This window comes from Strix aluco, chromosome Z (assembly GCF_031877795.1).
Source record: "Strix aluco isolate bStrAlu1 chromosome Z, bStrAlu1.hap1, whole genome shotgun sequence".
Taxonomy (NCBI): domain Eukaryota; kingdom Metazoa; phylum Chordata; class Aves; order Strigiformes; family Strigidae; genus Strix; species Strix aluco.
The window spans coordinates 76,481,789-76,506,675 of record NC_133971.1 but is presented as its reverse complement, the minus strand read 5'-3'; the positions used below and the strand labels follow the sequence as shown (position 1 = coordinate 76,506,675).

General features: G+C 38.5%; 1 protein-coding gene across 1 annotated transcript; it reads left to right on the top strand.

Moving 5' to 3' along the window:
- Positions 1-6,559: 6,559 nt before the first annotated feature.
- NADK2 (NAD kinase 2, mitochondrial) lies at positions 6,560-24,861 on the top strand. The gene is made up of 11 exons (XM_074812281.1): positions 6,560-6,603; positions 6,937-7,025; positions 8,550-8,631; positions 9,947-10,030; positions 12,962-13,098; positions 14,037-14,115; positions 16,510-16,605; positions 18,825-18,880; positions 18,964-19,017; positions 19,471-19,594; positions 22,065-24,861. Exons 3-11 carry the CDS (start codon positions 8,561-8,563, stop codon positions 22,201-22,203), a joined length of 840 nt encoding a protein of 279 aa, XP_074668382.1. The 5' UTR covers positions 6,560-6,603; positions 6,937-7,025; positions 8,550-8,560; the 3' UTR covers positions 22,204-24,861.
- The last annotated feature ends 26 nt before the right edge of the window (positions 24,862-24,887 follow it).

Below are 24,887 nucleotides of genomic sequence, written 5' to 3'. Positions count from 1 at the left end.
TTGATATAGCCCAGGATACAGTTGGCCTTCTGGGCTGCGAGCGCACATTGCTGGCTCATGTCCAGCTTTTCATCCACCAGTACCCCCAAGCCCTTCTCCACAGGGCTGCTCTCAATCCACTCATTGCCCAGTAGGTATTGTTATCAGGGGTTGCTCCAACCCCTGTGCAGGACCTTGCACTTGTCCTTGTTGAACTTCATGTGGTTCAGCCAGACCCACCTCTGTCAGGGTCCCTTTGGGTGGCATACCTTCCCTCTGGATTATCAACCACACCACTCAATTTGGTGTCTTCCGCAAACTTGCTGTCATTAGTATAAATACAGCAATTGAAGCTCATAAATGGTACTTGTCTTGGTAATTCTTCTCTAGTTAGAAGAAATTGAGGGTTGGGCATGCTGTTCTGTACGTAGGTGTCATATCCAAACCTGGACATCTGTTGTGTACAACTACCAAATTCAACTCCCTCATCAGTTCCAGCTGATGCTGGAAAACCCACTGAAGATTCAGGGTTGTGGTTCAAGGTTGCTGTGGCTGACCTTCTAGCAGACCCTTTTCGGTGGAGCACTTGAAACATGTCTCTTAAGGTGCAGATTTCTACTGGGCAAGTTCTGCCATGGCTAATTGCTCTGTTTATTTTAATCTCTTTTGTCTTCTGCGCTTTAAGATTCAGAAGTTGAACCATGCTTTAATCCTATTTATTTGTATGCAGATTATTTTTACATTACAAAACAAGAAAGCTTAATATGTGATTTGAGCTCTTCAGAAATCAGAAAGTTCAGTGTCGTGTCTGACCTGTGAGGAAAACTGGATTTCTTTTTAGCGTGACAGATAAAGATTTAACTTAACTAGTAGTTAACGCTAGAACATAGTAAAATCACTTGTATGCAACTATAGACTGCCGGTCTTTGACTTTGGTACTCAAGCAAATTTTAAGACAGTGTTTCTTATTTGTCAGGGAAGCTAAGAAGAGTGTATTATTTGAAGCACATGCTATATTCAAAGCTGTTTCTAGTTCAAAACTTAACACATTTGGAAAAATATTTTCTCCCATATTCCTATCAAAATAAATGCTTGTTTCTTTATAAACCGAGAGCAAAACTGAGAGTGCTAACTTTGTCTATACTTGGGAGATGTGGTTAATCTAGAGAGACAATTTCTGAAAATACGGGGCTTTTAATAGCGCTGTACTCTGCTTAGAAATGGTTAGGTGATTATACCTATAGTGGTCATGGTATTTTCCCCTTAAGGTTAAAATTCAAACTTCTGTGTTTAGCTGTTGCTCCTTAAATCCACTGTTCCGTGGTTCTTTCTGTAGAAATTATATAGATTGGAAAACAGTGATCAGTTGTTTTCCTGCTGGGGTATGTGTGTGGCTAAGTTCATTGTGGAAATTTGAGAGAATAATATTTTCTAGATCTGTAATTTTTTTTTTTCCTTCTAGTCAGACATTTAGTTTAACTTCTGAATGATCAACTGTTGTAAAACAACTGATAGGTACACCGAGGCATTAACGCCACTCTGGTGCAGTGGCAGTTTAAAGCAACATGAAGGTTAGTGCTGTAAAATCAGGATAAGCCTAGTAATGAGAATATGAATATATGTTATATATACAATTTTATCCTATATTATCCTATATGTTATATATACAATTTTATCCTCATGATCAGGTTAGCAATGTCAGTAAGACTTGGCTATGGCTTTTCCCCATTCTCTAAATCAGGGATCATAATCCACATATGTAGACAACAGTGGGTATTTGGATGTTGCTCGGCTTCGTGTTGCTTCTGTATTCGTGGCTACACGCCATGTCCTTTTTGCGCAGTGTTATTCCTGGAGGGCCAGCATTACTCAAGGAGAGCAGACCCACAGTTGAAAACCGAGTGGGGTGAGACTTGCCAGAGGTGAGAGGTAAGACTCCAGAAGGAAGGCAGTCAGGCAAATGTCTCTTGCCTAAATGACTGTTAAAGGAGCTCTGTGAAGAATTATCCTTTCATTAAAAAAGGATCAGGCCAGAAGATATCAGAAGAGCTTTTTTTAGGCATTTGGTCTAGACCTTTTCTCCTTCAGGCTCCTAAAGAAAAATAACTCCATCATAGAACATGTTCTGTTCACCTGAGTGTGTTTTCCAATGCAAGCTCTTCTGAAAGACTACTTTGCACTGAATCTCAGCTGTGGGGTTTAAGAACACTACTGAAATGATGCCTGAATGTATTTTTGGCCAGTTTGTCCCTGTTTTCATATGCTAATACACTTCTAGCTATAGTAGCTGACGTATATATTCATGCATTTTGTTTTACAATCTTGCATGGTATTGAGGTCACATTAATAGGCCTACAGTTGTATTTCTTGTTGTTCCCACTCTTCATAAATACTTCTGCTTTTGCGTACTTCTGCTAATGTCACCCGTAGCTGACTACCCTTGTGCTCTGATGCAACATTTCCTGTACACTTTACCCTTATTTTTTCCTGTTCCAGGAGCCTCAGCAAGTGGAACTCAGCAAATGCCATGTTTCCTGTATGTTTATAGATCCATAGCTGATAACTTCAATTCATCAGTACTTCTCAGTTTCCTTTGCTTTTACTGATCTTTCCAGATAACTGCTGGAAGAAAGTACTTAACCTGCAGTGCCTGGCTCCAAACCTGTGTGTGGTGCCTCGCATAGGCTTTTACAATGTCAATGTCAAGAAATGCCAAGCATACTTCAATTTGAAGATCCTAAGCTCTATAGGAATAGTGGTTTTATTTTCTAGTTCGTGTCCAGAAAGTCAGTCTGCAGTCTGGCAATTTCTGGAGAAATATCGCTAAGTTTAGATGTCTTATGTTTTGCAGTATACTCCCTTGAACTGTACTGGCAGGCTTCTTAGTGGTTTTTGTAATTTTTTAGGTTTTCTGTGTTATTATGGGTAAGTTTTGCAGGAGTATATACTGCTAAACCTTGACACTTAGTTTAGCTTTTTTCCAATTTTATGAGGTTTTCTTCATTTTCATGGGCCCAACATATTCCATGGAAAAAAGTGACTTTTCATAAAAAGCTCTTTTAAAGTGAAAAGGATGTGGCTGTCTCAGTTTGTCTTATTCTTTATCCTCAGTGCAGAGCTCTTTTAAGAAGCAGTATTTGTCATAGTTTTAGTATGCCATTCAGGTGCTGAGGCAGGACCACAGGCAGTGGGCACAAACTGAAATACAGTCTGAACAGTGGGAGACACTTTTTTTTTTCAGAGTGACTGTGGCTGAGCACATGGACAGGTTGCCCAGAGAGGTGATGGAGGCTCCACCTATGAAGATCTTCTAAGGCTATCTGGACGTGGTCCTGGGCAAGTGACTCCAGGTGGCTCTGCTTGTGTGGGGGAGTTGGACCAGATGACCTCCAGAGGTCCCTTCCCACTCTGTCATTCCATGGCCTCTGACCTCAAGGGCTGTAGGCACTTCTCTGGTTCTTTGGAGTAGTTACATGAAAAGCAGCTGATGATTAGCATTCCTGTTTTATATGCTTGACTGTGGTTAGGCTCGGGCAGGCTGTCCCTTTGTGAGTTCTTAGATGAATGAACTGGTGAGTTATTTATCTCTGAGCTAGAGGGATGAGGCCCGAGATGAGCAGACTGTTTTAATCTCTGGAGTCTGCAAATTAGGCTGATTCATTAACTTCGTAGATGTAGTTTAGCCATTTAAACTCAAGCCCCTAACTTTTCATTTATCGTGTTGCTTAATGATACCTGCTTACTTGTTCTAGAGCTAAATTCAAAGAGGAAACCTCTATGCATTAGATACCCATTCTGCAGTGCTGCTTTTAGCAAGGGTAGAAGTATCCACGGAAATTGTTCAGCCAGTTGTCAGGGTACTGGCAGCTTATTTGCTGAGCATCCTTTTCTGCTTTCTGAAGCTGTTCATGAAATAATTTAACACACCCGACGCAAATGTAAGTTACAGAACAGACTCTGTTCCACAGCAATGACACTACCTGTACCTCTCATTGCTAGAAATGCCGATGAAATGTTCGCTGTAGGCTCACCACTGATTTTGATGGCTCAGAAGTCTGCAAATAATCATATAGAGAGTCATTACATTGTCATTGTTCCGAGATAAAAGCTCTCTTCAACCACGTTGAAAGACAGCATGCTGGTGAATTAGCCAAATAAATGAGGTACATAAAATTGCAAGATGGAGTTTGCAGTATCTGGTGTGTGTGGAAGTAACAGCCTGTGGAAATAGCAGCCTGAAAAACGTATGCTGCAGCAGCAGTCTGCTTGTCAGGTGCTGGTGTTTTATTCACAGCAGATCTTTCTAGAGGAAGCATGAATGGGAATCCTGATTTTAGTAACATAGTTGATTTTTTTTGAGGTTATTTGCTGTGGATTTCTTGTTCTTTCTGGTGGTAAAGCAAGGTCAGTTGGTGCTTCGAATGTGTAATTGAAAATCCCTCTTCTGGCAAATGAGACCTGTGGTGCTCAGCGGCAGATGCTGTCTGTGGGAGGCAAATACCTTTTTCTTTTCTCCTTTCCACTTTCTCCTTTCTGTTCCAAATGGGTGATGAGAGTCTGACAGCAGATCCAGCAATGGGCAGTGCTGTAACTGGCCATAGCCTTGTGTACTCTTCCCCTCCCCACAGCAGCACAGTGGTACTGTTCGTGTTCACAGTGCAACATGGGCTCTGGAGGAGCAAGAGGTGTACAGGAGTGCGCAAGTATTGTAGCTGGGGAGTAGAAACAAAGTGTTTAAATGTGTGAGGCAGTTAATGGGACATAAGACCCCATACCCCAGTAAATCAATACTAACAAGCTTTGTAAAGATGACCTGAAAGCTTTGTCTGGATATTTTCTGATCACCCACATGCTTATCTGTGTGTGTGACCAAGCAGAGCTGGCAGCTACTCCCCCTGTTTGCCTGTAGTGCTGTTGGTGACATCCAGACAAAGTCTAGGAGCCCCTCTGCTAGAGGTGGTTTCCTGATCCCAGCTGTAAGACCACTTGAAGATTTTGTTCCTGCAAGTTAATCACTGATTGTAAACACACTGAGCAGAACAGCGATGCAGTTTGAGAGCAACCAATTCCATTCTTTTCTGTAGGTTCTTCAGCACCGAGTCTGTCTTTGTGCTTAGCTCATGGTTGGATTTCTTGACATCTGTGGGTGGGTGCCAGATGAAGAAAGATTGTGTTTGTGTGTGTTGGATTGCAGTTAACTGTAACTGTCATATCCTGCCAGTCCTCTCCCCTTTGTTGTGGAGTTCAGTGATGTGGGTCTCTATGGAAATGGGATTAGATCTGGCTGTCTGGCATCGCTTTCCCTTGGAATGGTGTACAACTTTGAGTAAAGGCACTTGAATAAACTGCTGGAAGTGCCTTTTCAAAGCTTCTGGCACAGATGAATTTCTCTACAGAAACTCTAGGAGAAGTTCTGTTTCTGTGCTGGTAAATTGTTTTTAACTGGTTGGGGAAAAGGAAGTAACGACAGTATCATTGTATAACAATTCAGGCTAGAAGGAGTCTCAGGAGGTCATCTAGTCTAGCCTGCTCCTTAAAGCAGGATCAGTTTTGTTATGAATGTATTTATACTCCTTTTACTTAATATCATTTTCACCCTCTTTCCTCTATTTGCTTAATCTCCATGCAAACACGTATTTGGCAGTAACAGCCCCAGATGAGCACACTGAGGTGAAGAATGAATGCGTACAGATGGTGACTGAATTACTTTCACAGAAGCCTGTTGCAAAGAAATAATCTTCACCCAACTGTCTCACCTGCCTGCTCACAAGAGTCTATCTATATGAACTGCAAAATGTTTCCATGGTCTAGAGAGTGTGTCAAGATTAAGTATTTAAATTCTCCAGTTCCCAAGCAGAATGAGGCTGAAATGCAACTGCTAAATACTGTTTGTCTTGTTATTGAGGTGAATTTGTTTGAAAAACTGTTCTATAATCCAGGGGACAGTATCAGAGGTAGTAGGTAGATTGTCCTTGCTTTTTTTTTGATGTAAGGGAAATGTCACCTTGGTCAGCACTTGGCAGTCTCCCATTTTAGCTCAAATGCAATTTGAAGGTTAATACTTCGGTTATTTCAGAAATTCCTGTTTTCTTAATTATCATTCCTGTTGCTTTTTCTGTTGTCCTCTTTTCTCTGTAGCATAATGTTTATAATTCTTAAGGTAATTAGCTAGCTTTTAGCACATGACCAGAGTATAGTTAGTATAACTATTTTATGTAGATTTACCTAGAGTTTAAACTACTTAACAGATGCAGGGAAAGCAAAGTGTCTGAAGTGGCATAGACATCAGTGTAGCATACTTGTTTGCATATTTGTGTAGAGGCCTGAAAAGGTCTGTGATTCTTGGCTGCCGTGGCAATGTAACTCATTTAATGAACTAGTCAATGTAAGCTGACTGGTATGTATGTAGAAATGTAATTAATGGAATGCTTATAAAAGGATATAAGATACATGCTTTTTTCTAGCTTCTCTTTGTGTTACTCAAGAGCACTTACTGTAGTGATTAACTTCTACAAAATCAATTTATGTCTTACAGCTTGCCTTGAAGGGATCTAACTATGCTGGTCTGCTGGAGCGGCATCGCATTCATACAGAAAACGTGGAGCATGTTGTAGACAGTTTACGGTAAGAATATATGGATGTTGAGAATTTCAGACACAGTGCAAATATCCATGGATTGTGTAAAAGAACGAAAGGAGGCTTTGTGTTACAAGCTCTAATAAAATAGGAATACTGAAAACAGGATGATGCAGATACATTCCTGAAACAATTGTAATGTGTACTAGCTCAGTTTAGTTAACTAACACACTACGTTATTCTCTTGAAAACAAATGAAAAAGATGTAAAAGATGTTTATCAGCCATATACCACTGTAATTAGTTCCTAATTACATGTCAGTTTTTCAGAAGGATGTGACAACAATATAAGACACATTTAGGCTTTTTCTGTGCTTTATAGGAATGAGAGGATAGAAGTTCGTCTTGTTAAACGTCGAGAATATAATGAAGAGACTGTTCGGTGGGCAGATGCTGTTATATCAGCAGGAGGTACGACTTTATGGAAGGGAAGTATTTATTTCAGTACATTTTCATAGATATATTTTTCAAAAATATTTTTCAGTGTGTGAAGCGTCTGGAGGTATGCACATTTTGAAAACAAATTGTGTATCTAATTGTCGGAAAATATGACAAAACGCAATGGTTGTGACCATCATTTCTATGTCTAGTGTCTAAAATTGTAGCACTAGGAAGTGAATCCCAGTGCATGGCCACTTTGGAAATGTTTAATTGTCTTGTGTAAAACAGTATAAACTGTGGAATTTACTATAGTTTTCAACTAAAGAGGATAAAATGCTTGATGTCATATGATTATACATAGCCCTAAACCCTCCTCTTTGGGTTTTGGTATGTGAGGTGGAGACTAACATACTACCTTTTCCTCCCTTGCTCAAACTCCCCTTCCCCTTTCTTGCTTTCACACTTAATTCCAGTGACTGGAGTATCTAGTTGGATGGTGCAGGTAAAAGTATGCAACTTCTGAGCAGCCTGTGCCACGGATGAGCTTTTTAAATGAACCAACAGACCAACTAACCTGATTGTTTCTTTCTAACATTGCATTGCATGTTCATTCAGTGTTATTTTTGTGATTTGCTGCTGGGCTCTGACATAATGTTCAATCATCTGTGGCAGTTAGACTTGATGACTGCTCTGCCTTTCTCTCCTCCCCACTGGTCCACTTTGCCCTTAGCTACTGGTTACCACGCAGAATGTGTGGGTGGAAAGGGATATGTGTACATTCCTGAAGCATCCTAATATACTCCTATAGATTTCAAAGAACTCTAAGCTGGAGGTTAAAGTGCTAGTTTGTCTGTCGCAACATTTGTCACGGTTATGAGGCAAGCAGCTGGGAAGTGATACACCATCCAAGGTTTTCAGAGTTTATATCTTGGTGCAAAGACTGATTCAGGTTATAGTTGTCCTTCTGTTTAACAGACAGGAAAGGATAACAGTATTTGAGGAAACCAGTGACACTTAAAGATTTCTACTTCAACAGTTTTATCTAAGACTCCTTTTCCAAGCTTTCTTATTTGGGGCCAAATAAGACCTTTAAATTGTTCCTTCTAGGAGAGCAATTGAAATGGAAATAAAGTCATTGTTTTCATGTGATTCACAGTAAAATTTGGTATTGTTTCCTGTGACCTGTTGCTTCGATTAGTGATACTTTCTAAATTTATTTTCCCAAAGTATTTCTTTAACTAGCTGATAAGCATACAGAAATTTCCATAAATCTCCTTTCAGACTTGCTTCTGCCAAATTCAGTTGCCCGGACATGTATAGCTGTCAGATAAGTTGTACTTTTTCCAGTCATATTTGCCATCTTGGATTCAGTTGTTACTACTCTGCTTTGAAGTTGTCAGTAGTTTTGTGGTCCATTTTATTTTTTGTGCAGCTTACCTGATTGGTTGTTGATATAAAAGCACTTAGTGATAATGTTGCAGTACATGTGAGACTATTTTGTTTGGGATACTAGAATGAGAAATGAAACTAACTTTTGTTTTGCTTTTTCTGTAGGTGATGGTACAATGTTGTTGGCAGCCAGTAAGGTCTTTGATAAATTTAAACCAGTTATTGGAGTAAATACTGATCCTGAAAGGTAAAAACACATTTGGGAAAGCAATGCTTTATTTAATATCAGGCACAATATGCATCTGTTTTCGTGATGCATGAGGCGTGCCTGTAGCATTTGGCAATGAAGGTTTTAGTGGACTGTGTATATATCAAGTGAACCCATTGTTTTATTAGAAAAGTTTCAACAGTGAGTTATCCTGTCTCATTTGAGAGGACATTAAGTAGTACTGGATAAGCATGACTGTGTTAAACTGCCACAGCTGTTTTCACACGCCAGTGTAACAGCAGTTGCAGTTAGTTAAGGTGTATTACCAACCAGAATTGTTAGGCTAGAGATGGCAGTATAGAACAGACAGGTAAAGGGACTTAACAAAAGCAACCAGGTGTGGTACCTGAATGCACAGAAACTTGGTTTCTTTATGAAGAAGGCAAATCCTATTGGAAATCTGATAGGGCCTCAGATGAAGAAGTTTGTTCTGGTTTCTTCATTAAACCATGTCATACCTCAGAGGACCCAGTCTTCTCAGCCAATTAATGGCATTTAGTTGTCCTATTATAAACTCCATGCAAGCTGCATCCACCTAGCCACAAGATTGATTTGGGCAGGTGGATGCAGTGTGTAAGTACTGCCTGGTTGGTGTAACTTTCAAATGGATGGCAAGTAAAACTCAGAATTCACCAAGGTGCTGTCTGCTGAAATTTCCAGATTTAGGTTTCTGCTTTTGATATTACCAGTAAATTTAGTCTTAGTATAAGAAAGTGGTGGTCAAAAGTTTTAATTTCTTCCATACCTTACTCCTCTTCCAAAACTTTTCAAATGCTGTGAATAGATATTCTACAGTATCAGGCCTGAGTTTCAAATAACAAGTGCCTTCAAAGTTATCAAATATCACTCATGAAAGGGGAGCAGTATTTAGTCTCTGGCTTTGACGTGAGATTCTTTTGATCTTAGGCATGTTGCTTACCTGTCTTGTATCACTAACTTGCATGTAAAAGGAGGAAATTTTCTTTCTAATTTGCAAGGTTTAATGCGTTTGAATTCCTTGCCTAGAACTATGGTGACAGGAACTATATTAGTACCTACATATTCCTGCAGGATTACTAGCTGAACAGACAGCTAGTGGGAGAAACATCCTATGTCTCACACACATACATGCCAGGATCTGAAAGAGGTGTATTGTTGCTGATATGCTATTATGAAAGAATAGTATAGGTTCATAAAGGTCAAAGTGTAGCTTAGCTTTATGTAACAGAAAGACGTGTGTGTTTTGTTTTATTTTTTAAAGATACCAAATCTTAATAGTTATACTGACATTTTCATTGTCCTTTTTTGCTACCAGATCAGAGGGTCACTTATGCTTGCCTGTGAGATACACGCACTCGTTTCCTGAAGCACTACAGAAGCTTTATCGTGGTGAGTTCAGGTAGGATTCACTGATCTTTGGTTTTCCAAAACATACTATGATTGGAAAATACTTAATGATGTGCAATTCCTAAGGAGCAGATGATGCTTAGTAAAATCTTAATGCCTCAAATTGTGAATTCTATGTAGATGTTTACCATGTTGAAAAATGGGTTTGTGAATGCAGCTGACACAGGCAGAATGCAGGAGCAACCACAAAACCACGGATGAAATGAAAAGAGTAAGTTTATTCTCGTTACCTTGCGACCTGGGGAATCTCCGCAGCAGCACCTGGGCAGCACGCAAGTGGGGACAAAGACACCACGTAGCTCAGTCCTTGCTAGCCAGAAAGAGGAGGAGAAAGAAAAACATCTTGAACTTGCTGCTTTTACCTGTATATATCAGAGATTTTTGCAGGTGTAGTTTTCCACTGTGCTTTGATTATTCCCACAGCAGGCCAGGAATCTCAAGCATGTTTGATAAAGTGCCTCTGAGGCTATCACAGGCCTTTGTTATCTAAATGCAGATGTTCTACCCATCAAGCACACAAAGCTAAACAACAATTAGTATGATATATGTATTTTTCAACACCCCAGCTACAAGTCACTTGAGCATGTTTACAGTCCTCCTCACCAATCTTCCACTGTATTTCCACAGTGGTCAAGAGTGAGATTGGAATACAAAGAATAAAATTGACTGCCAGTTCCAGAAAAAAGACTTGTTATGACCTTGAATAATTGATTTACTTTTGTGATTAGCAAATTCATAAATGAGGAACTGCATTCTTGTAAAGGGTGTATTGGTTTACATATTTTAACACTCAAAAGCATATGTAGTACAGTGATGGGCCATACTAATAGAAGTTGATGAAGCCTACACAGTTAGGAAATGGTCAGTGTATTGCATCTGGGGTTTTGGTGGTTAAGCTAGAGTGACTTAAATTTTGTTAACAGATTAGTGTAAGGCAAAGTTTTTCTTTATGCTGAAGACAGCTTGATTTTTTTCAATACTAGGTATTCTTAAAATAGAAAAATCTCACTAGAATTAAGAAGGAAGCAAGCTGAATTTTAAAGCACAGACTAGGGAAGAGTATTTTAATAACTATTTTAAAAGAGACATTGTTCTGTGGTCTATTAACATTCCAGAATATGTTTAGATGGCAAACCATCAAACAGAAATGAGTCATTCATGTGAAAATACATTGCAATTGGGTTTTATTTATAGTTTTTGCAAATTTAATTTTTAGCTTGAAGTGTAACTGTGTCATAGAAAAGCTCTGAAATGAGGTGAATACAGTTGTCAGGATTGATTGTAAATAACTGAAGGGGTTTCCTCAGGTATTGCTAAATGAAAAGGTACTTTCAACTCACATATTCTGAGACTTATAAAACAGAAGCTTTTAACTTTCCATCATGCTAAGTTGCTTAGGTAAAGCTGGTAGTGTTAATGCAGGTAACCTTGATAATCTAGGCACTTCTGATGTTTTGTTGGATGCCATGTTGTATTTTTGTTGCTGACATTCCTCTTGTTGCTCATTATGGAGCTGAAGCCTCACCAGAGTGAAACAGAAAGGATCTCTCTGGTTATTTTCTCAGAATAATAGGAACTGATATTCGTAAGCAAGGACCTGAGAGAGTGTTTCACTTGGCAGTTCTCAGGTATAGGCCCTAAAGAAACTTTAAAATAGGTGGGTAACTGGATCAGCCTGTCTGGAAGAGCTTCTGCTGTCTCAGAGTTGCATAAGGATGGTGAGGTGCCAAAGACTGGAAAAGGGGAATTGTCTTTTCTCCTTATCCTTGAAGTGTCAGTCAGTACAAGTGTCCATATAAGCACTTTCCTTGTAGTCTCATGAAACAACCAACATCATTGCTTTGTAAAGGACAAACTATATCAGACTACACATGGGGTTTTTTTTTGATGGTCACTGGTGTAACAGGATCTCAGAATAGGGATATGATAGGGGTACAGTCCCATTTTTCAATTTTGTGGGGGTTTTGACATGTTCTAGCATGAGTATTGTAAGGAGGCTAGCACAGTGATACTCATTGCGTGCTGTCTGCCTGACTACCTGAAAACATACTTGGAATTTAAGGGCAGATAGGTAGTTATAATAAGGGTGTGTTGAATGAGGCTCTACAAGGATGACGAGGTAAAACTAGTGATGTGATCATATGAAGTGTAAGTGTTCCTTGGTGTAATTTCAAGAAGCATAAACTGGCTGTTGTCACCTGGGTATCAACAGTATGAACTGGGAAAAGATGTTCTTATAACACTCTGTTGTGATTTGCTTTCTAAATCAAAACTATTGCTATTTTGTTTTACATAATCTCTAAATAGTAAGAGGAAAAAGGAATTGATACCTCCTCTAGTAAAAAACAAAAAATCTGAATCTTGTAATAGCTTAAGATATCCTTCTCTTTCTTCATTTGAATTCATCTTAAGCATCCTAAAGTTCCTAGGCTAGGAGAGTTCTTAAAATGAGAGGATACTTGTGGCCCTTATTTATAAAGGTGTGGATAGGGCTGCTTCTCTGAACATCTACAAATACAAACAAAAGATAGTAAAATTACAGCATGTATTGCTGTATAAATTCCTGAGAGCTTGTTGTTCTCAAAATCGTTGCATCAGTTGTGAATTCGTAAGTTAGGATCACATGCCTAAAAAGATGAGTTGTTATCTTTAATGTCTGTGGACTACTTTTGGCCAGTGTCCTCTTATTTTACACATATAAAAAACATTAGGTAGCAAATTGTTAAGTGTAATGTATTTAGATTTTATTATGATTAGCTTTCTAAATTCAGAAATTATAGTGGAAGCTATAAAACTTGAAATGTGACTTTGAATATATTTAACTTTTAAGATACTCTGCTTTGAGAGTTAAGACTCTCTGATCCTGTCTAATTCTGTAATGAGTATTTCAGCTACTGATACCAACTTCTTTCTCCTCTCTAAGGTGGCAGTGGCGACAAAGAATCCGACTGTATCTTGAAGGAACTGGTATTAACCCAACCCCTGTAGATTTACATGAACAGCAGCTAAGCCAAGAGCAACACAGCAGGGCTCACATAAATGAAAGATTCCAGGATCAAAGTAGGTTAAAATCTGACAAGAATATAATAATTTTGCTATGATAGCTTGGAATAGGAGATAAAGATTTGTAAGAGTTGAAGTATTTGAAGTCTGGTATTTGAGAGGCAGGGAGAGACAGCTCTCATTAGCTGATCACCCAGATTGAGGTTTTTTAGAAGGGAGTATTTTTTCTTTCTGTATGTTTATTCTGGACTGTACACTCAGAACAGGTTTTCAGTATTAACAGTTAATTTAGAGATGTTTTAAAATAGTATTATCTGCTGGCAAAATACCTGAGTGTTTTTAAAGTGCTGTCTCTTAGGGTTACTACAGACATGAACATCTTACCATATGTTTAGCTGCACCACACTAGAAGTGTGTGTGTGTGTGTGTGTGCGCGCACACTTGCAAGCACTCTTATGCTAAATTTGAGGTTAGTTCTTTGGTCATCAGACACCTTCAACTGTTTTCTTTGCGATGGATGGAAGATGCATGATTCTGTCCTTAACTTGTGTCTAGCACTGCATTTCTTCACTGAGAGTCCTTAGTCAACATAAACACTTTGTTAATCCCCCTTAACCATACCCTGTGGTATAAAGTCTAATTGTTTGAACTTTATCAGAAATGTCTGTTGAGTCACTGTCAGTGAATTTAACTAGGCTGGAAGACTGACAGAAGAGAAGACTTCCATCTGGCTGGTTGCCCATGAGTTTTCAGGGAAAGCAATGTCTGACCATAAGTGTCATTGTCTTATTGACCTTGGTTCAAATATTTAGTTTCCAGTAAAGGGCAGTGACTGACTACAGACTAAGTCAGTGAAAAATTGAGTCCTTGAAGAAAATGGAGCACTAGAATACAAACCCAGGCAGCAGAGTGTGTCCTCCAGTGAGTTGTGGATTGGTTTTGAAAATTTTGGTTTTAGAGCCATTATTCAAAACTGTTATATTCAATATCTGCAGGATCTGACATTTCTGGCCCACATCTTTTACCAGTGAGAGCACTCAATGAAGTCTTCATTGGGGAATCTCTTTCATCCAGGTATGTTTAATTGTTTGTTGTTGCAGCAAGGCACAATCGACTTAATTTCTTTTTATGACATTGCAATGAACAAATCAGTGGTGGGATGTCTACTGTCAAATTTCAGTTCTAGTCCATGAATATGTAACACTGATTGTCTTTTGCTGATTACAAAGTGTATTTTCAGAGATGTAAGTGCAGTGATGTTAATTTCAGTTTTTCCACCTTCCTGTCTGGCCATTCCTTCATCTTTCATTATTCCCAGCTGTTTTCTTTCCGCTTCATTGTTTTACAGCTTTTCTGATTAGTTATTATGTAACCAGATGCCTTCAGTTACTGTCTTTACAGTGGATTGAAGATTTAAATATCTGTCCTTAAACTGCCTCCTCTCCTCCATCTCTTCTTAATATCTTTTCATAAGCTTTTAGCATGACCAAGCAGAAACAGCTTTTAGCATGACCCAAGTGCTCCTTTCCCTGCCTCTCTGTCATTAGAGGCAAAGGTATCAGCCTGCTTTTGGCAGAAGCTTTGTTATTGTGGGAGAACACTTATTTCCTTGTTTTAAGAAACAAGTTTGTATCAAATCCTGGTACTGTATTATCCAGGATACCTTTGACTCTCCTTTCTGTCCTGAAGATCAATGCATTTCAGCCAGCCAAATGGTAACAAGATAACAAGAAGGATGTGGGGAATGTGATTTGGGGCTGCGGGAAAGGAGTTAAAACATGATCCTTGATCAGGATTTGGCCAAACTTTTACTTGTGTTTCATATCCCTTTTCCCTTTATTCTGTTTTTTTGTTTTTTTTTTTTTTTAACTTCAGAGTGTAACATCTTCTTGTGTTTGTACAGTGCCTGGGACACTGTGATTGCTGCTGGAAACAGTGTAAATGTTCCATGAGTGCTTTATCTTCCATCTGGACTGCAGCCTCAGACTGGCAGAAGGAATTAGTCTCAAAGAGATACAAATTTTCTCTCTACTAAATCAAACCTAATTTTAGAAAGATTTTTAAAAGTTTCTTTAACATGCAGCGATAGAAAAACACAAAGCTGCTTTCCAACACTTTACAGTGGTCCTCTACTGCATGTCACAAATAAATTGTGCTCTTTGGTTCCAGTATATTTCAAAGGCATTGAGGAACACAAAGCCCGTAGGAACAAATCTCTAGTAATATTGTGTTAATAGGACTTCACACTTGAAGACTTAAATAATGATGTCACACAGATGAATCTTCTGTAAGGTTCAAATACACAAGTCTGATGTATATTAAGACAAAATGACTCTAGGTGCTTCTTCCAAGTGGTTGTTCTGCATGTCAGTTAAGAAAACAACAAAATTCAAGAAAAAAAAGAAACCTTTCATCCCCAGCTTGCAAAAATTATCTTAAACTGAATCAGGCTGTGCACCTGTGTTCTTAAGTTGCTTCCATTTCTTTCATCTTCCCATCTTCTCAAGAGTGAGTACACAAAATGCCCTTAGTTACTAGAAGTCTAAACTGTTTGACACCAAATATTAGAGAGGTGCATTCCTAGCTGATCCAAACTGAAACATTCATCACCTAAACAGCTCAGTAAGCTCCTTTTACTAAGAAAGGTGAAACTCAGTCATGCTGAACACAGTGAATGTGGTGGTTTTCTAAGAGAGTATCTATTAATCAGAGGACGGTATCATACCGTTTGAATTAGACACTATGCACATTAACAACTTTAGTTCCTAAATATACCCCTGGATGTTCTGAAGCTTACAGAGTGAGACTGTCTGGTCTTTCTGGGCCCAACATTAGGAATCACCTGGTATATGAATAATACCATGCAGGGTGATGATTGTGCCCCAAGACTTAGTACATTTGAGTTTTAGGAAGAATTTGCCCTGGAGGGAAATGTAAGTGTGCTGACTGTTGTAAAACTAAAATTGTTCGTGAAGAATCACAGTGGATTTTTAATTAATGAATTGATCAAGAATTCAGCTTGAACCCATGCTATTACTTACTGACATTGGAGTGTCTTACCTCTTAGTGTTCCCTGATCTAATTTTATGAGACCCAATTACAGCGTAAACATAATTTTTGTGGTAGTTCGACAATTATGCAAGGAAGGTAATGTATTTGTACTTTCATTTGTAAGTCCAGCAAACCCTGCTTGTATATGGAGCTGTTCTCAGATGAATCACAGAGTTCTTTGTGCATAATTTTATATGAAAAGTGGCTGCAGAAAAACTGCCTGAAAGTTCATGCTGCAAATCAGTGGATCAAAAGTGGCTGCCAAGTCGGAAACACTGTGCAAAGCCTGTGAAATTGTCATCCAGATTTGAAACTAGCCCCTCTAAATTTTTATGTGCCTGATAAGGCTGTGTGTTCTGTCTTATTCAGGGAGAACTTTAAGTCCTGCAAACCCAGTTTTAAATTCTCGCTTCATAGGGCCTCCTATTATGAGATATCAGTTGATGATGGTCCTTGGGAAAAACAGAAGAGTTCAGGGCTTAATGTGTGTACTGGAACAGGATCAAAAGCATGGTAAGTACATGTTGCTGCTTTGATATAAAATATTGCTTCAGATAAGCTAGATGGACCTATTTTGCTTAAGCGTTTTGTCCATACTGAGACTCTTCTGGGCTATGGGTAAGTCAGTGCATGTCAGTTATGTCCAAATATTCTCACTGTTGATATGTTTCAAAGCTCTTTCAGGTGTATAAGAAGAGCAGAGCACCCCTCACTCGTAGGTATGGAGAGAGGTCTTGAAAGGGAGAGGAGCCAAGGCATTGAGACAGAAGCTTACCTTACATGTATTTTTAGTGAAAGAGATTGCATGCTGCACGTGGAGGTGAATGGTTGGGAGTGGTGAGGGAAAGAGATTCTGCTCTGACTTGCAGAGCATATCAGTGGGATCTCTGAACTACTCTTGTTGGCCAAAATTAAAATGCTTAGATGAAGTAGCTTAGAAAACTTATAAAAATCTAAGCTTTAAGAAGAATGGGAAAACATGTACTTGGAAACAGTGTTAAGTGTTCTCTGGCACATCTATTTTCCATTCTGTTTCCAAGCCTCTTGCCTCTTTCAAACTTAATTGAAAGGGCACAGTCTCTTTGACAAAATATTCCCGCTAAACAAAGGCAGGCATATCTAAGCAGAGCTGTGCTAGCTTAATGAAAGGGGTAAATTATCTTAACTTCAGTTTAAACAAGCTGCAGTACTGTACTTAAGTCTAATCAATTTAGTTTTGAGATGTGAGAGACATTTACAGTGAGAGCCTTTTTCATTTGGAAATCTGACTGCTTGTAGTTTAAAGTTGTACAACAGGCCCTAGATTTATGTGGCAGGCTGAGATGAACTAAAACTGAAGCTTTTAATTAAATCCAAAAATGAATATTCATGCTGTAACCATGGTTACTGGGTTTTACTCTTCATTGTAATTCAGAATTTTGTATTCAGCCAGCATAACTTAGTTCTGGAGGCTGCCAAGGATTAAATTGGCAGACTGCTAGAGGAACTTTCCTAGTGTTCAGTACCTTATGAATGTACAGTCTTAGTTCAAAGCTGTTCTTATGCATTTCATTTGCTTATACACTATACTGAGCAATCCCAGAATTAGGGACCAAACTCCAGGATTGCCCATCTCCATTGCTCTAACCAGTGTGTACTGCTGGACTTCTCTAAACTGAGGCCAAGCCTCAGTGGAGTGATCTTCCTTAGCCTGTGGTTTAGGGGCTCTCCTGGAACTTCAGACCTGCTCAGACTGAGAACCATTTAAATGTCCAAGTACTTCCTTCAGCTGCCAAAACTTGCATAAAAGGATATCTAGTTGAGAGAGAGAATAGCTTCAAACTGTGCATCTCAGTTTCTTGCTGGCATCTGCTCAGGCCTGCAGGTAGGCAATGAGTGTAATAGAGCCTTGGACAACCACCCTCAGCAGCTCTGTAGTCTCTTAGAATGGCTCTTAGACTCTTAGAGTGGGTGTCTGTTGCAGTCTGAGGTGTTTTACTGCTGGAACAGAAGTGCTGGACTGAGGATTTTAAGCTGTATTGAGACCTGGGCAACTGAGATGTTCACAGTGCTGCTGCATGGAGGTTGTGATTAGTACCTAAACCCTTTTGAGCCTGGGCACAGGAGAGAGACTTTACTGGAGTTTAGACTTCGTTCATACTGAGGCTTTATGCTGAAGTGTTGTGCATCCAAATGTGGCAAATGCAAAAGTGTCTGATCTGACTGTTCCTTTTCTGCACTGATTCTTGTGAAATTCAGGCCCACACCTTAGGGTGTGGACTAAGAGGCATAGTATTTCTAAAGAAGTGTTGGGTCCCATAAATGAGAACTAACAGAAGGAATTAATTAGCAAGAGGTGGATAGAAGGGATAAGAAAGAACACACGCAATCTGTAGAACTATCATGCTTCATTTTTTTAAATGCAGACTTAAATCAGCAGTTATTGGGGTTTTAAAGCAGGAGGATTAATGATAAGAAGAATACATCCTGTGTATCATGATTTTCTTTCCTGAAGACTTCACTTAAGGGATTATTAAGGTTTACAAAGCCACAGGTAGATATCAAACCAAGAGTTAATTTAAGGCATTTTTTTTGAAGAAACTGGTGTCAGCTCACACTTAATAGCATTCTTTATTTTTTTTCTTCCTGATGTTGAATGTAGTTCTTCATCTGTATGCAGCATTTTTTGTTTTGTTTTGGTTTTATCCCAAGTTTTATTTCTTAGCAAACAAGACTTCTACTTCTCTGTCTAGGTCCTATAATATTAACAAGGTAGCACATCAAGCTGTTGAAGAGATCCTTAAGATTGGTGAGTGAACAGTGTGGTATTACTGGCCAAGTTTATATAAAGATACACCTACCTAACTGGGGCTCTTTCTCTTGGCTCAACAGCTAAAAAGCATGGAAGTTTGAATATGCCATTGAATGCAGAACTAGTACAAAAAGGTTAGTGAAAATGGCAAGATTTCTTTAAGGTATCTTAACTTTGACCAGTTCATTTTGTTTGGATTCTTAACACTGATTTCAGTATTTTAGCGCTCTTGCAATATTAGTCTTTGTTACAAACTTTATTTAGACACATTTGGTGAGAAATGTCTGACTTGATATGAAAGCACTTATTTAGACTTTTGTATGTATAGCTCTTCAGGAGAATTTCAGTTCTCCTAAGGTTTGAGACACTTAATCACCTAAAGAGAACTGTTGAGTGTTCATCATGAAATAGAACTGAAAGGAGATTTCTGTAAAATTAATTTTTTTTTTGCAGGTGAAGGCTATTAAACATCTGGCAAGACTCAATATTCCCTCAATAGAGAAGGTGCTCTTTCCTGGAGGAATGTGTGTTTTTGAGAATAACTAATTTTCTCTGGAAAAAGTAATGGCTGATTTCTCTATTTACAGTAACAAATGATTTCAATGAGTCCCTGCTCTACAGTCCAGAAGAACCAAAGATGTTTTTCAGTATTCGAGAACCTATTGTAAATAGAGTTTTCTCAAGTAGCCGGCAGCGTGGCTTCTCTTCAAAGTAAGTGTTGGCTGTAGCAGTCACTGAAGAGTTATTTCATTCTGTGTATTTGTCAAAATATGAGTAATCCAGGAGTTTCCCTTGAAGTGTTTCAACATCCAGTTTGTGTTTTGAGGGGCCTGAGTATTGTTCTCAGAATAACAGGAAGAAAATGTTTCCAAGTTGTGTAATGCCTTTTTAATGTTTAATCCATGCACAATCTTATAGAATAAAAGAATCTCACTGTGCCCAGCTTTGGGTGTGTGCCATTTCCCTCGGTATGAGACACAGGCACTGACAAACTAGAGTAAATTCAGGAAGGGGCCTCTGAGATGATTAGGGGGCCAAAACATGTGGTGTATAAAGGAGCTACTCAAACCATGCTTTTATTTAGTCTGGAGGAGACAAGACTAAGCAGGGTGGATCCAGTTGCTGTCTTCAGCTACCAATGATGGTTACAGAGGAGACTGAGTTAAAAACTCTATTCAGGGCAGAGTATGAGCCAACAGCCCTGATTTCATAGGATGTAGGATTCTGATAAAAAAGGAAAAATATTTCACAGTAAGAATGGTCAGGCAGTAGAAAAGGTTGCCTAGAGATTGTTCTATCACTGACTTTGGAGATACTCAAAACTTGACTGGACAAGGCCCTAAGCAACCTAATCTGTCTTTGAAGTAAGGCCTGCTTTGAGTGGAAGGTTGGACTAGATGCCCTTCCAACCTAAATTATTTGGTAATTCAGTCATTTTAACTTAGGGCATTTGCACCAGGGGAGATTTAGATTAAATATTAGGAAAAATTTCTTCACTGAAAGGGTTGTCAAGCACTGGAACAGGCTGCTCAGGGAAGTGGTTCAGTCACCATCCCTGGAGGTATTTAAAAGACCTGTAGATGTGGCAGTTAGGGACATGGTTTAGTGGTGGACTTGGCAGTATTAGGTTAATGGTTGGACTCAATGATCTTAAAGGTCTTTTCCAACCTAAATGATTCTGTGACTTTTCTGGAGCTTGCCACAATTAAATATAAACACACGCAACTGTTAGTTATATGTTCAGAATAACTATGTTGAGAACAATACGATATCTCAGTATTAATTGTTAATTCAATCTTTTATATCAAAACATATGTCTAAAGGAGCTCTGACTCGAAGGAGATGTAATTCTGCTTCTTTTCAGCCACATCATTTTTACAACAACATTTTATAACCTAGTAGTAAAGGACATCTCTGGTACTGGGACTAAATATTACAATATTAGATGCCCACTGTGTATGTGTCATGTCTTTAAACATTTACTGTGTCTTAGTCATTTGGATCTAGGAGTTCTCAAGGGTGAGCAAATCTTAAGAGATGGTAAGAGGAGAGATTAAAATAGGAGCAAGTAGCTGCATTTTCATCCATGGGTTCTGCAGGATGACATCTTGTCTTATCTGGAGTCCTCCGCATGGGATATACTATAAAAACTATACTGGAGCTATAAATGTCTACATACCTATGAGGGATATCTGTCCATTTTTCCTTTTTTAAGTAGAATTTGATGCCTGTCACAGTTGATCTTTAGCTCTTGATATTAGACATCCCTCCATTGCTGTTCTTTATCTTTTTTGACATAATAGCTGCCCAGAGTGAAATGGAGGAGTGGAACATGCCTCCACGTTCTTCAGTGTCGAGACTTGGCTGTGTTTTAGTGATGCACAGGCCAATTAAGCTTTAACACTGTGGCTGTGCTTCCAAGCTTTTAGTATTTGTGAAAGATGTGTCTTCCTGAAAATTAAGTCACTGGATAATTGTTGAATAAATTTTGGACATCAGAACTTTGTCTAGACTAAGACCTAAGTCAGAAACAATCAAGTCCATCCATGTGAGCCTGCAGTCTTGCAGCTGCTCTGGCATAACTATTGGTTCCTACTTAGCAATATGAAAAAAGTTTGGAGACCTTCAACTTTGTGTCTTAAATTACTTTCCCTTCTCTCTGTGAATGATTCATGTAACAAAATAGACTGTATTAGTATCCATATTATTTGAATCTCAAGCATTGCTAGTTGAAGCTGCATATTCCACTTAACATGAAGACCATACATAAGTATCACAAATTAATTGAAAATTTTTCTGTGAAAAATTAAGTAAATCACTATTAAATGGGGTCATCAGTACCTTTCTTTAAAAAATACACCTAAACTGCAGCTTTCGATATCAAGTGTTATGTTATAGGCCGTTCTCAGACTCTTGGAGCAATAGTCTTCATTTGAGCAAGTCTTTCAGTCCTCTCTGGACTCTTCGCTAAGTATATACAAAGTACTGATAGGCTGGGAGATTCTAGTGCTTAGTACCATGCTAAATTCTTCTCTAAGTGTGCTCCTGTGTGATTAAGCTTTTACTGACCCATGCAAAGGCATGCCCAAGAACCAGTCTTATTGTTCAGGTAGGTGCTTGTGTGAAATACTTAATTTTTTCTAAACTGTTTTGTGAAAACTTATTTTTTTGTGTTTTGCAGAGTCTGTGTTCGTTCCCGTTGTTGGGATGCATGTATGGTTGTAGATGGAGGAACATCTTTTGAGTTCAATGATGGGGCGATAGCTTCAATAATGATTGATACAGAGGATGCACTGTGCACTGTTCTGCTGGAAGAATGAAGGACCCTAGTGTCTTCTGCTGAAACAATGCTGGATCCAGAGAGAGAACTCCTGGAGATAGACAGCACATCACAATGCTGCATTACGTTGGAAGTTGGCCTTTTTGGATGCAAGAGCATTTGAAGGAAGTTTGAGATGTTTTTCATTCCTTTGGGTTGGGGAAACCTTAGCCTCATGTTTAAGCTCTTTTTGCATCTGGTGTAAAAGAAATATATCTGAAGTCTTACCTCTAACTTCAGTGAAAATTGACATTTTAACCTGTAAGGCAAACATGAAAGAATATCTTTTTAAACACAGGTAGATGGGTTCAAGTATTAAGTCAGTAGCATTAAATATTCAGATGTACAGTTTTTTAGTAACAGTCTGGGACTGATGAACCTAAACACCTTCATACATATACTTTTGTAGAAAAGTTGACTGTCAATCTAGCAAGGATATATAGATTTTGGTAAATCCTGATGTTGATGTAATAGAAATGGAAATACAAACCTTTTGTATGCTTCTCAAATTTTACAACTTTGTAGTTTCATACAACTTGTGACAATGTTTTTTTTGCTCTTTTGGTATTTTTTCTACTTTGTAGACTTACATCTAAAGTAGAAGTCTGGTTTAATCACATGTTGAATGAGGTAGCTCTTACCCTTCTCTTTGGCTAGAGAGGGACTTGAAACCCAAGGGTTTTCTTGAGCCCTTTAATAGGCATATACAAACTAAAGGAAACATGACGAAGGAAGATATACTCCTTCACTGAATGGATTAGCTAGCTAGCAGGTGTTCAGTCACAGTAGTATATGTAGGTGGCTATCATTAGGAAAGATATTTGGCCTTATTAAGTTAAATGGTTTGGAATTTTAGGTTCTGAGTTTCTTTAGGTGGGTGCTAGTAGTTGGAGCACAAGTTAATACCTGTATGTCACCCAGTTTTCCACATATGTGTTTTTAACTTCACCAGAAAGTTTAAATTTCCAATCCTATGCTGAATTCTACTGATATTTAATTGGCAATTAATTTTAATTTTACATGCCTCTGATTATGTGTTAGGTAAGCAAGTTGATAATAGGGAAGAAGCTCTGATTATAGAAAAGGAAGTGACTTTTTAGATAATGTTTTAGAGAAACTGTGAACTATGACTGCCTGTGAAAATCTGTGCTGATAATCACATAGATGAGGGGGCAGAATTTGACAAAATGAAGATTCCTACAGCAGGAACTCTTCTGCTACGTGACTTGAAACAAATGTGTTTTGTCCTGTCTACTACAGGTGCATTTCCAAAAGTGAGTTTTCTTCAAACTGCTTTTGAGTGAAGAGACTTCTGTAACAGATGTTCTCAGGTCTAATGGAATTGTTCTCCAGTGCTGCCAATCGGTGTATTTATTGCCAACCACAAAATGTAAACTGATCTTTATAGGTAGAGGAAGTGGATAAAGGATTTTTTTCCTTCTACTACTTAATTGTTTGTATCCACTCCAAACCCGAATTTAGAGTAAATTGATTTGACCAGACCATTCAATTCTAGGAAAATGTGATACTGATGGAACTTTTTTGAATAAGCTATCAGTTTGTGTACACTTCACCTTTTAAGTCTGCTGCAGATTTAGTTACACTATCTGCTTGAGTTATCAGGATTGCAGACCAGAAGGGGAAAACCAAAGCAAATACTCTTTAAAAATTTGGTAAGTTTGGGAACTATCAGAATAAAGCTTTTAATGTTTAAAATAATCTGCAAACCTGGTCTAAAAGTGAAGATGCAAAAGACTAATCTTTCTTTGGGAAGTTGGCTGCACAGAGACTATGGTGTTTTAGTTATTCCTTATCCATCTAGAACCAATTAAGGATGGTTTATGTGCCTCTGTCTAGTACACTAGTCAATATGCTGTTAAGAGTAAAAAAACCACCAACCTACCAATGCCATTAACACTAATTTGTGACTTCCTAGGACTTGACCACTGTGTTAGATCAGAGGTTTAGGTATTGAAAGTGTCCTTGAATACCTGCATAGATAAATTTATGTAAAAACCCTGTCCCCTGCTTATTTAGAGACATTTGGGTGCTGTAATGTTTTAATGGAGACTGATTAATCTGATCAGGGTGCATACCTCTTAAAGATACTTGTCATTCCCTATTATGAATGCTGAGACTAAACGGCCATGTTGTCTGGCCCTACATACAATCTGGTTTAGGGCTCAGTAAGAGATTTCACAGTCAAATTCTTAACTTAACAAAATGGAAACCTGACCTACTCATGAGTGGCCTCTGTTGGTTTTGTCTGTATTTAATTGCACTTCTGTTGAAGCATTTACTGGTGAATGCTTGATTTAATAAGATGATAATAGATAAACAGTAAGCAGCTACCTTTTTTTAATTAAATAATTGTAGAATCCTTTTTAAGGATCCTTTATTACAAAGGATTGCAGTACAGACAACTTAACCTGGTAGACAGTATTCAGTGACAGGACTGAATATGGGTTTAACACTGATTTAATCTGCCTGGACTGGCAGGGAACTCTGCACCTCTTCCACCTGCTGAATCAAATCCATGGTATTTTTATTTAGTGCCAGTCCACACCATGTTCTGCTAAACTAGACCTGTCATTCTTTGCTTTTTTAAAGTAAGTGGTGTTTATACATTATGTAATAAAAATGTAAAACTTAACTGATAGATGAAGCTGTCCTGTGTTTTATTTC